This window comes from Bufo gargarizans, chromosome 1, assembly GCF_014858855.1.
Source record: "Bufo gargarizans isolate SCDJY-AF-19 chromosome 1, ASM1485885v1, whole genome shotgun sequence".
Lineage (NCBI taxonomy): Eukaryota > Metazoa > Chordata > Amphibia > Anura > Bufonidae > Bufo > Bufo gargarizans.
In genome coordinates this window covers 263,353,961-263,367,095 of record NC_058080.1, presented here as the reverse complement: position 1 = coordinate 263,367,095, position 13,135 = coordinate 263,353,961, and the positions used below count along the sequence as shown (strand labels likewise).

Here is a 13,135-nt window from a genome sequence, read left to right as displayed (position 1 = left end):
TTGTTATTACTTTACATTCCCTATATGTCTACTTCATGTTTGGATCAATTTGTAAATGATATTTTATTTTTGGGGGATGTTACAAGGCTTAGAAGTTTAGAAGCAAATCTTGAAATTTTTCCAAAATTTTCAAAAACCCACTTTTTAGGGGACTAGTTCAGGTCCGAAGTCACTTTTTGAGGCTTACATAATAGAAACCTCCCAAAAATGACCCCATTCTAGAACCGACACCCCTCAAGGTATTCAAAACTGATTTTACAAACGTCGTTAACCCTTTAGGTGTTCCACAAGAGTTAATGGCAAATGATGATAAAATTTCTGAATTTAGTTTTTTGGGGAAAATTTTCCATTTTAATAAATTTTTTCCAATAACAAAGCAAGGGTTAACAGCCAAACAAAATGCTATATTTATCGGCCCAATTCTGTAATTTGCAGAAACACCTCATATGTGGCCGTTAACTACTGTACAAGCACACAGTAGGGCGTAGAGGGAAAGGTGCTCCGTATTGTTTTTGTTAGGCAGATTTTGCTGGACTGTTTTTTTTTTACACCATGTCCCATTTGAAGCCCCCCTGATAGACCCCTAGAGTAGAAACTCCATAAAAGTGACCCATCTAAGAAACTACACCCCTCAAGGTATTCAAAACTGATTTTACAAACTTTGTTAACCCTTTAGGTGTTCCACAAGATTTAATGGAATATAGAGATACAATTTCAAAATTTCACTTTTTTGGCAGATTTTCCATTTTAATCCATTTTTTTTCAGAAACAAAGCAAGGGTTAACAGCCAAACAAAATGCTATATTTTTTGCCCCGATTCTGTAGTTTGCAGAAACACCCCATATGTGGCTGTAAACTACTGTACGGGCACACAGTAGGGCGTAGAGGGAAAGGTGCGCCGTATGGTTTTTTGAAGGCAGATTTTGCTGGACTGTTTTTTTTGACACCATGTCCCATTTGAAGCCCCCCTGATGCACCCCTAGAGTAGAAACTCAATAAAAGTGACCCCATCTAAGAAACTACACCCCTCAAGGTATTCAAAACTGATTTCACAAACTTTGTTAACCCTTTAGGTGTTCCACAAGATTTAATGGAAAATAGAGATACAATTTCAAAATTTAACTTTTTTGGCAGATTTTCCATTTTAATAATTTTTTTCCAGTTACAAAGCAAGGGTTAACAGCCAAACAAAACTCAAAATGTATGGCTCTGATTCTGTAGTTTACAGAAACACCCCATATGTGGTTGTAAACCGCTGTACGGGCACACGGCAGGGTGCAGAAGGAAAGGAATGCCATACGGTTTTGGAAGGCAGATTTTGCTTGACCGTTTTTTTTGAGACAATGTCCCATTTGAAGCCCCCCTGATGCACCCCTAGAGTAGAAACTCCGAAAAATTGACCCCATTTTAGAAACTACGGGATAGCCTAGCAGTATTGTTGGTACTAGTTTAGGGTACATATGATTTTTGGTTGCTCTATATTACACTTTTTGTGAGGCAAGGTAACAAGAAATAGCTGTTTTGGCACCGTTTTTATTTTTTGTTATTTTCAACATTCATCTGACAGGTTAGATCATGTAATATTTTTATAGAGCAGGTTGTCATGGACGCGGCAATAACAAATATTTTTACTATTTTTTTATGTAAGTTTTACACAATGATTTCATTTTTGAAACAAAAATAAAATCATGTTTCAGTGTCTCCATAGTCTGAGAGCCATAGTTTTTTCAGTTTCTGGGCAAATAACTTGGGTAGGGTATGATTTTTGCGGGATGAGAGGACAGTTTGATTGGCACTATTTTGGGGTGCGTATGACTTTTTGTTCGCTTGCTATTACACTTTTTGTCATGTAAGGTGACAAAAAATGGCTTTTTTTTACACCTTTTTTTTTTTTTTACGGTGTTCATCTGAGGGGTTAGATCATGTAATATTTTTATAGCGCAGGTTGTCACAGACGCGGCGATACCTAATATGTATACAATTTTTTTTATTTATGTAAGTTTTACACAATGATTTCATTATTGAAACAAAAAAAATCAAGTTTTTTTGTCTCCATAGTCTGAGAGCCATTGTTTTTTCAGTTTTTGGGTATAACTTTTGCGGGATGAGATGACGGTTTGATTGGCACTATTTTGGGGTGCGTATGACTTTTTGATTGCTTGCTATTACACTTTTTGTGATGTAAGGTGACAAAAAATAGCTTTTTTTATGGTTTTCTTCTGAGGGGTTAGTTCATGTGATATCTTTTTAGAGCAGGTTATTAGGGATGCGGCGATACCTAATATGTATACTTTTTTTAATTTATGCAAGTTTTGCAAAATTATTTCATTTTTGAAACAAAAACAAAAAAATCTAGTTTTAGTGTTTCCATATTCTGAGAGCCATATTTTTTTCAGTTTTTGGGTGATTATCTTAGTTAGGGTCTAATTTTTTGCGGGATGAGGTGACGTTTTGATTGTTACTATTTTGGCATACATACGACTTTTTGGATCACTTTTATTACCTTTTTTGGGAAGTAAGGTGGGCAAAATTTCAATTTCATCATAGTCTTTTATTTTTTATTTTTATGGCGTTCACCGTTCGGGTAAAGTAACATGACCATTTTATAGATCAGGTCGTTATGGGCGTGGTGATTTCAAACATGTGTAGGGAATTATTTTTTATTTTTTTAATCAGTGATAAATGTGTTTTTTGATTTTAACTTTTTTCACTTTTTTTTTTCTTTTTTTTGACCCAGACCCACTTGGTTCTTGAAGATCCAGTGAGTCTGATGTCTTTATAATACAGTACAGTACACTATATAGCGTATTGTGCTGTATTTTACATACACTTTGTCTGAACAGATCTATGCCTTTAGCACAGATCTGTTCAGCAACATGGACAGCAGGATGCCTGAGAACCTTCCCCGTTGGCCATAACTGACCAGACTGGGAAGGGGAAGGGGAAGGAGGGGAGCTCCCTGACTGTTAACCCTTTCCAAACAGCCGTCCGTACGGACCGCGGTATGGAAAGGGTTAAACGGCTGGCATCGCAGCACAAATGTCAGCCGTTTATACCAGAGTGTCAGCAATGTGCTGACACTCTGGTGTAACCACTGGACAGCAATGAATATTCAAGAGGAGGCGGGCGGGGGATCGCGATCCCACCTGCCGCACTGCCTGCCTCCTGCACCGCCCGCACCGCCTGCAAACCCCCCTGCACCACCCGCCGGCATAATAATCATTCAGGGATGCAGGGGGGTGAAAAATCTATATTTCCGGCATTTTAAAGTTTCTGATCCCCACGGTCAGGGACCGCGGGGATCAGAAACTGCAGAAAGCGCAGCACACCGCAGGTCTGAATTGACATTCGGTTTGCTGCGATCAACGACATGGGGGGTCACAGGACCCCCCAGCGCATATAGCCAAGGTGCCTGCTCAATGATTTGAGCAGGCACCGGGTTCCGATCACCGCCCGCCAGGCGGTGGTGATCGGAACCATACATGGCGTACCGGTACGTCATGTGTCCTTAAGCACCAGGACAACATGACGTACCGGTACGTCATGTGTCCTGAAGAGGTTAATAAGAACCCATCACCATGAAACACAGCAGTGTGTTATTGAGCAAGAGGAGCTGAGCAGATTGAGGGATAAGATTCAGAAAAAATGTTTTCATTAAAGGGGTTTTCTAGGATTTCTATGGTGTTTAACAGATATGATCATATAGTTGCTTACCTCATGTTCATCTTTCATATAAATATTTCCTTTCAATTAGTATTCCCCTAATCCGTTCTCACCATGTAAGGTTACTTTCACACTTGCGTTGTTAATTCCGGTATTGAGATCCGGCAGAGTATCTTAATACCAGAAATAAATGGATCCGTTTAGATTTTGCACATCAGAATGCATCCGCTTTGTTAGGATGCAGTTGAGTAAAATCAAAACGGAAAAAAACAGATCCATCACTAAATACATTGAAAGTCAATGGGTGACAGATCAATTTTTTTAGGCTCCATCACCGATAACCTACAATGTTTTCAGTGTCGGATGCATTTTATTTTTTATTTTTAAGACCAGACACAAAACCGCTTCTGGCAACAGTTTTGTGTCCGGTCACAAAATGGAGCACTGCTGGAATGGAAGACATCCTGAATGCATCTATTTCCATTCAGAATGCATAGGGACTAAACAGAAAACCACAACACAAGTGTGAAAGTAGCCTAAAGAAATTACTCTGGTTCGTTTTCCTCCTGTATATAACACTTCCTATTTCTGTACCCAGCCAAGATTATGCATTCTAAACTTTTCCAATGTGACGAGGAAAGGTATGGTGCTTGACTCGAGGGGCAGGGCTTTCGACGGCCCACTCGATTTACTATAACATTCTCCAGTTATAGCCCCTAGTTGACATAGACTTCAGTTTCTGGAACATGGACTATTAGACACATGTAGGGTCATTTATCAAGCTGGTGTAAAGTAGAACTGGCTTAGTTGCCCATAGCAACCAATCTGATTCCACCTTCCATTTTCCAAATGTGCTGTGAAAAATGAAACATGGAATCTGATTGGTTGCTATGGGCACCTAGGTCAGTTCTACTATATACCATATTTGTTTGAAAAATTATCCCAATAGACTGGCATCTGCCTCTTAATAAATTAGGTGCATCTTACTCAAGCACAGAGGGATCAAAACTGATCACTTGGGAATGCCAATCTTGATAAATATCCCTCGTTGTTTTTGTTTTTGTTTTCTTCTTTAACACTTTTCTTTTAACACTTTCTATTTACTACTTAATTCCATATGAATTCCTTCACGATTTCCATGTCTTCAATATGAAAGTACAATATTAGAAAAAAACAAGAACCATAGAATGAACAGTTGTGTCCCAGGTTTTGGCTGATATTGTAGATAGGTAATCCATTGTCAGTTTACTGCTGCTGTGGGTGGAGATCTTATCTGAAGGGTAATCCTCACTATAATATAGGACAGAAATTAGAGTAAGGGTACTTTCACACTTGAGGATTCCAGCAGGCAGTTCCGTCACCGGAAATGCCTGCCGGATCCGTCAAAACGCATGCAGACTGATGGCATTTGTCAGACGGATCAGGATCCGGATCCGTATGACAAATGCATTGAAGTGCCGGATGCGTTTCTCCTGTGTCACCCGGAAAAACGGATCCGGCATTTATTTTTTTCACATTTTTTGCGGCCTAAGGCATACAGAGACCGCAATGCCAGATCTGTTTTGCCGGAACACTCGGGCCTGCATTATTGCATTTTATTGGGAAAAAATGCCGGATCCGGCATTCTGCCATCTTTAGTAAGGTAGACTCACCCGTCCGGCGATGCACAGGTAAGCGTTCACCGGGAGCAGGCAGTTCCGAAAACAGCCCGATGGAGGCCCCCGGCGGCTGTTCTCGGAACTGCCTGCTCCCGGTGACCGCATTTGATTTCAAACCAGCTCCTGTCACTGCGAACTGACACTCACTGATCCTGATGCATCCTGAACGGATTGCTGTCCATTCAAAATGCATTAGGATAAGACTGATCAGTTCTTTTCCTGTATTGAGTCCCTAGGACGGAACTCAGTGCCGGAAAAGAATAACGCTAGTGTGAAAGTACCCTAAAGGGATAAGAAAGCAGTGAAGTCCAGTCCACACAGAGTTCTTTGGTGCTGATGTTGGTGAGCTTCTGCCTCAAAATATGCTCAAAAACACCTCAAAACATTTATTTCAATGAGAACAACTGATGTGACATGGGAGACTTTATATTTGTATAATTGGCCCAGTCTCTGGAGACAGAGTTTATACAATGGCCAACTACTGGGAATTCAACTTTTACCTGTATACCTTGCTACAGTGACAGAGGATTCAACTGTGTGGTAAATAAGACCTATTTCCGTATGTGGTCCCCAAATACACGCCGTATGATGATATGTTTTGCTAATCCCATTCCTGCTTAGACAATACAATGTGATGCTTTTGGCATCCATGAAGAGATTTACGTTATCACTTTGATGGAGCCATAGTGGCAGCGATAATGCAAAAATCTGACTATGCCTAAAATGTGTGAGGCCAGCTTGTTTTTCTTTGGATGCTTTAACATCTTCTTGTCTCTCTTCCCAGGATGTGTTAAATAATTTGGGCTCCTGTGAATTGGATGAAGATGATCTCATGCTTGACCTGGAGTTTACAGAAGAGCAGCAGCTTCGGCGAGGTAAGTAGAGGAGAAAAAGGGATTTCATTACTTTGAACTGCAGTGGTATTGAGCTGCATATACAGAGCAAACATCTTTTTAAAAGTTTCATGGAAAAGTATAAGCAATGGAGATAAAAAATAGATTGTGAAGTAAATGAAAATACTAACCATAAGATACTAACATTTAATTTGGTTTTTAAAAGATAGGCCATCAATATCTGGTGGGGGGCCAACAACCCACACCCCGTGCCGATCACTTGTTTCAAAGTAGTTCCAGCGCTGCAAGGGGGCATTTGAATGACAGCTCTGTCTATTGTGTAATGGACCAAAATGATTACTGCAGCACTGCTACCATTTGCTTCAATAAGAGATGCACTACAGTAACCAGCTCTGACCACTACACAATGTATGGAGCTGTGTAATTCTGACACCAATTTGGCCATGTTTTCCTTCCTTCCAGCTTCTGGCCATGTACACAGGTTAACTGATGGCTACCTGTAAGTGACTTGGACCCTCTGGATCACAGCCATAGGCTGAGTTGTTGAAAGGTGCAGAAGTGCCCCATGAAGGGTGACCCTTCGGTAACAGAGTGATGGCACATTTTCACACACTTCACTTTGTTACATGTTGAATGCACTCACCTCTCCTTGCCCAGGCCTTCTTCAAGATGAGCGATTTTTTTATGATTCTGAAAGAATGTCTGGATCTTAATGGCATACATTTATTATGTATATATTGATGTCACTGTGCGTTCACTGTCCATATTTGTCTGTCACAGGGACTATATAAGGACGTGGTGCCCTTATGAGTTACCTCCTGAAGGTCTAGGCTGGATCATCAGGTTCCTAACCCCCCTGAAAGCCTTTGGGTCCCCATTTTGGGGTAGCCAGACCTTACTTTAGGCTTCTGGCCAACACCTAGGTTGGCACTCTAGGTGGAAGCTGAATCACAACAGACGCTTTCTTGGCTTTGGCTCAGGATAGGGGATTGGTATATGGTGACCCTTCTCTTACAGAGAGGGATTGTGGTAGATGGCATACTTGTGCACTTCTTTGTATGGCACAGTGCACTTTTTTGCCCTTGGGTGAAGAAAATCACGATCTTGAGCTTTCAGTAAAATAACATAGGTTATCCTCATCACCTCTGACATCTGCTATCGGGGAAGAATCCAGAGACCCCTACACATTAGATTCCCACTGAAATCAGCTAATTCATCTGACACGTATCTAATGTGGATGGCCTGCTAAAGCCTCACTCTGAGGCCTTATTTTGGTGATAGGCCTCTCTGAGAGTCTGAAAAATTTTGCATCAAAAATGTTATCAGATTCCTCATAGATTGTTTGTTAAGGTATACTCACAGAACGTGTCTGCTTCTTAGAAATATTGCTGTACTTTTACCTTGGGAACAATTTCTAACTCATTTACATTGGTTTACTAATGGTAGTTTTACTTTGAGGCCACCTGTCGTAGCTCGGCTTCTTCAGCAGCCTGGTAACAACTAACAAAACAATCAGTTCATGAAGTGAGCATGTTATATTACAATGCATTGAGAAGAATCACAGCTAGCAAACAACCATGTACAAACCATGAATGCACATATCACACAGAGTTCGACTTTTTTAGCAAATGGGCAATGCTAGAACATGCCTGGTGCCTGAATAATCATGATCAATATGTGGAAATGTTAAAGCGAAAAGATACTTTACTTTTCATTTCATTATTCAGCAGCTGCAGTGCGGAATAATGTTCTATTATTATAATACCATATGTGTTTCTAGTGCAGTTACTCATTTTACAGTGCTGGAGTGTTAGTTTGGTTTTTGCAGCCTAACCAAGATCTTTTATTCCCTTTTAAAATGTGCTTTTGTTAACAGGGAATTGAAACAAAATTATTTTGTTTTTCCCTTGTAAAAATTCCATCTTAAATGGGTTCTCCGGGAATGATTTAAAATGGCCGCATGTAACCTGTCTTAGAATTTGAGCAGGATCGGTTGTCTCCACTTTCAGAGCTACCTAGAGAGGTCAGGTGGTGGGTCCTTACTAACACTACTCTTTGGCACTTGCATAAACTACACATTGGTGAGCGTTTCTGTCAGGCTGCTCAGCCATGATGGCATAGGCAGGATCACATCAATACCATCTATTGAAGATCAGTGTAATGTGTAATAAAGCCTGAACCTCTGCACCGATTTAGGTACCTCTGCAAGTGGCAACAAGTCCTGCTCATATTTAAGGACAGGTTGCTGGTGGCCATCTTAAGTAATTCCTGGAGAACCCCTTTAAGGATACAATTCCCAGATTGTCCTCGTTTGTCATCCATGCCTTATGAGATGAGCGAAGTTTGCAAAAATTCTGTTCGGCTGCCTCACCGAAGTTAACAAAGAAATTCAATTTGGGACAAATTACTTAGTTACAAATCGCATTCCATTATATGTAACGGGTGCAATGATGACGAACGGCGTTTGCACCGCCCCACGTCATTGAACTCCTCAGATGTCGCGTTCAATGCTGATCACGGCATCTGAGGGTCACATTTAGCCTATCAGGGGGCTAATCTGGGGTTAAAAATGTATGTATATATATATATATATTTGTGTAAGGGGCTTACGGTAGTACAGTGAAGAGCCCTAGGGAAAGCAGGGAATGAGTGCAGTCGGTTGTGGTGTGCCGAAACCGAGGATGAGGTAGGCCTGAGAAAGAAGAGGGCCTACCCAAGGAAAAGATATGGAAGAAATGAGTTGTAAATGAGTGGAGTGGTGGGAGGGTCAAAAGCTCAGACCTCAAATGACGCAGGAGCCAGGTAAGGGGAGTGCCCTAAATAGGCTGGAGGCGGACCTCAGCCCCTCCCACAAATCCAGGCAATTTGCCTTAATACTTGTGTAAGGGGCTTACGGTAGTACAGTGAAGAGCCCTGGGAAAGCAGGGAATGAGTGCAGTCGGTTGTGGTGTGCCGAAACCAAGGATGAGGTAGGCCTGAGAAAGAAGAGGGCAAAAATGGAAATAAACCAGTTTATTGTAGCCAATTGATATATCAATAGCTCAACCCGACATGTTTTGGAAAGCCACTCTTAACTCTTGTGTTGGATTGGGAATGTATTGCGCGTAAGCGGATGACTTCCAGCGCCCCAATTTCCTGATGACATGAGTGAGGATGTTGGCACTGGAGGCCGTGGACGTGGCTCCAACGCGAAAGGAGTGCCTTGAGTAGTTGGCTGCGTTGAGGCCTGGTTGTGTGAGGGATGACCTGGCATGGGTCATGAAGGTGGTGGTGGTGAGTACCGAACCATGTAGTTGAAGTAGCGGTTGAGAGGGTAGACCTTGTGACGCTGCTTGTAAGCATCCAGAACCCTGACTGGACACCATCTGTAGTGCGTGGGGTAATATGAAATGTTGATGGGTAAGTGCTGACTATTCTTGGAGTGAGGTAAGGACAGGATGTAGTGATCCATGTGTTTTGACAAGTGGGAGACAAGAAGAAAGGTGAGGTTTGGGTCGTGGAGGCTGTAGTGAATTTCCCGGGACTCAGGAATCCGTAGAAGGCCAAGTAAATTGCCGTTTTGATGATGGAGTTGGTATCTGTTTCAAGAGGCGTGGCGTCCAGTAAGTCGGATAATGCTTTGAAGATATGATTGTTTATGGGTAGCCTCTGGGCTGTACGTGCGGGTTCCGTTTCCTGAATGCCTCTGAGTATGGTTTTGATCTGGTGCGAGGACATGAAGCTGATGTTTATCGGGGTGTATGACTAGTATATGATGTTGAAATGCCAGTGAGATATGGTTTGATGGTGTTGTATGACATTTCAGTTTGAGGTGGCAAAAAGAAGCAAACCCCGGAAGAGACGTCATGCGTGATGTTGTGTTCCAACAGGGACCTGTTGAATAGTGTGAACGCTCTGTCGTATGTTCTATGTGTTTTGTCTGACAGTGCTAAGCGGGACAAAGACTGGCTATGCCGCATGATAACTTCTAATCCAGAATGAGCTATTGAAATGATGGAGTGATGGAGGCCGTGGGTGACGCTGATGGGAGAGCTTGATGAAATGCCTGAAATTTGACGCGAGACAGATTGTCAGCTGCCGTATTGCACACCCCCGGGACATGGAAACAATGTAAGAAGAAATTATTGCAAGCGGCTAACTAAGGAAGTCTCCGCAGAAACCTCACGATTGTGAGAGATTTGGAACGATCCTGTTGATGATCTGGCAGGTCGCCTGGTTGTCTGAATAGCACCGGACCGACATGTTTGCCCATGAATGACCCTACGCCACGGCAGCCGCCACGATGGGGTAGATCTTGAAAAGCGCTGGGGCAGTGGAGAATCCTTCCAAACCCCGGACCGCAGGAGGCCAGCTGCCCCATAGCCAATCGTTCCCAAAACTGTCCGCGAAGCCTGTGGTAGATGCCACATCTGACCAGATAGAGGGGGAAGAGTCCGACAGCTGAGGGAGAAACAAGCTCCCGCCATTCCAGGTGGACAGAAATCTCCCCCACATGCCCAGATCTGCCGCAGCGTGGGCATCCAGGGACAACCTGTGCGAGTCGTGTAGGAAAAAGGGGAGAGGTGCAGGAGCCGTGATATAAATGAGCGACCCTGAGGTGGATGCGCATGGCAAAGTTCAGGGAGCCCAGCAGGGACTGCAGTTCTTTACGGTTGCCGGTGCCGAGTTGAAGGTAGTTGTCTATGTGGGCGAGAATGTCCTGGATCTTCCCGGATGCAAACTGGCTCGCATTGAGGCTGAATCCAACTGGGTAGCCAGGAAAGGTGATGACCATGTCTGGCCCTTCTGTCTTCTTGGTGGCGATGGGTACCCCATGTTCCTCCTCCGGTATTATGCGCGCCAGGCTGACTTCTTGGCCCTCCAGGCTAACGGTCGGCGTGATCACTGGCAATCCGGCCGGCGCCGGTGACGCTGCCGGTGGTGGCCCTGCCAAGGAGAGGGTCGTGGTGACCGATTCCAGCCTCTCCAACCTGGCGTTGACTTTAGACATGGATGTCATTAGAGAGGACAGCATGGTATGTATATCCCCTGTGCTGGACTGGCTAGGTCCTTCCCCTGCCTCCCTGTTATTGGTTGGCGTGCGCAGCAGCCGGAAAAGCTCTGCTTTCCTCGCCGTGGCGGGGGAGGGAAAATGCCGTCACCTTAACTCCGTCGTTATGCGCGGGATTGTCCAGGATCTGATGGGTGCTGGACTGGCTAGATCGTCTCCCTGGGTAGCAGTGACAGATCTAGCAGGGGTGCCAGGTAGGGAGAAATTCTCTATCCCTTCCAGAGACATAGTAAAACAAAAACAGTTGATTAGCTTGGGGAAACACAGGATCGTGCTGGCAAGCTAGCTAGGCCGGACGGCGAAAAATTATACTTGCATGGTGACAGATGAGGCCCTGCTAATTTGCCAAGCAGCTTGAGAGGCTCTACCTATGATTTGGTGCGAGGGGTTAATGAGGCCACTTGTGGTAGTGGCAGGAGCGTTGGCCTCTCGGTGACTGTAAGACAGGACTAGGGGAAGGGAGTGACAGGTGAGGCCCTCTCTATGCAACACGCGAGGCGGCTTACTAACGAGGTGGCGCGTTGGGCGGGTGCCTCTGTACGTTTGAGGCGGGGTGTCGGCCTCGCGGGACCACTAACTGCTGGCGAAGCCAAGAAGGGGGTAACCTAGTGGGATGATGGTGCCCCTAAAGCCAGCACGCTGACCCTAACGGGACCATCCGAAATGTAAGGAAGACTTTTGTTAATGAGCAGGTGAACGTACCTGGTAGTAAGAAAAATTCTCCGGATACATGGTAGTGCAAAATACAATATAGGTTGACCGCCTGAAAAAGGGGGGGAGGGTAGACATAAAATAGCGTGATGAAAAGTGAAATGTATATGGTACATATGCATGACCCGGAGGATCATGATGGTTGTTTGATGAAATGACAGTGTGCGCCTGGTTTTAGCAACCAGTTGATATCTCTTTCCCCCCCCCCTTTTTTTTTTTTATTTAACTTTATCGGCAACCAGTTGATATCTCGCAGGGGGCTGCTGGGGTGATGTTTACTGCAGGGTACTTTAGTCGGGCGTGCTGGAAGCCCCCCCTGCAACCTGCGCAGGAGGGGCCTGCTGTGTGACCGGCGCCCCCGGAGCTCCGCCGACCAGCCGAGCCAGACCGCCCGACGGCGGCCCCCCGCATCAGATGCTGTGCGAATGGTCGCCGGGACACCGCGCACGCGCCGACGAATCGCCGCGCATGCGCAGTACCCCGGCCGCGCATGCGCAAACCAGGCACCAAGACGCGGCCGGGCGCCATCGGCCGCGCGGCAGGAGGAGCGGTGGACCAGGCCGGAGGCGGTGGGGAGGGATGCTTGTGGCAGCGGTATGCCCAGTGAAGGTGGACATGAACGGAGGGTGTACCGGGTGCAACGCAGCTGGCACCTGTAGCCGTGCACATGAACATGAGGAGGGGGGGGGCATGAATGTGGATGATGTGGGGTGATATGAACTAACCTAGAAATGGGGAATGAGACCGGAACCACCGGGGTGCTGACCGGAGTGTTGGTACTGTGGGAAGACCCCAGAATAAAACATGAGAGAAATGAGATGCCGGTGATTGATGCGAGAAACCAGTGACATGGTGCAGCGTGTATGAGATGAGACGAACAGAAATGGGGGATTAGCCCAGGAACCATTGGCCGCCTGCTGCAGAGCTGTTGACCGGAATGGTGGTACGGTTGTGAACAAATTGTGCATGAACAAGGCGTGACAGAAATGAATACTGGTGACTTGTATGAAAATCCGTGACATTGGTGCGCGTTTGATGAAATCAAATGGTACAGGGGCAACCGTGAGGCCCCGGCTGTACCGTATGAGTGACTCATACGCATTTGTGCTCCTGCAGCCGTGCACATGAACATGAGGGAGGGGGGGGGGCATGAATGTGGATGATTGTGGGGTGATATGGACTGAAAAGAAATGGGGAAC

The 13,135-nt window shown here is 44.9% G+C and overlaps 1 protein-coding gene across 2 annotated transcripts in view; it reads left to right on the top strand.

The window, feature by feature from the left end:
- The window catches only part of CCSER1 (coiled-coil serine rich protein 1), a 1,109,040-nt gene that overhangs the window by 307,397 nt on the left and 788,508 nt on the right, over positions 1–13,135 (top strand). For both annotated transcript variants that reach the window (XM_044302736.1, XM_044302745.1), the window contains exon 4: positions 6,106–6,196. In XM_044302736.1, the coding sequence (XP_044158671.1) occupies positions 6,106–6,196 (91 nt within the window). The remainder of the gene's footprint in view (positions 1–6,105; positions 6,197–13,135) is intronic.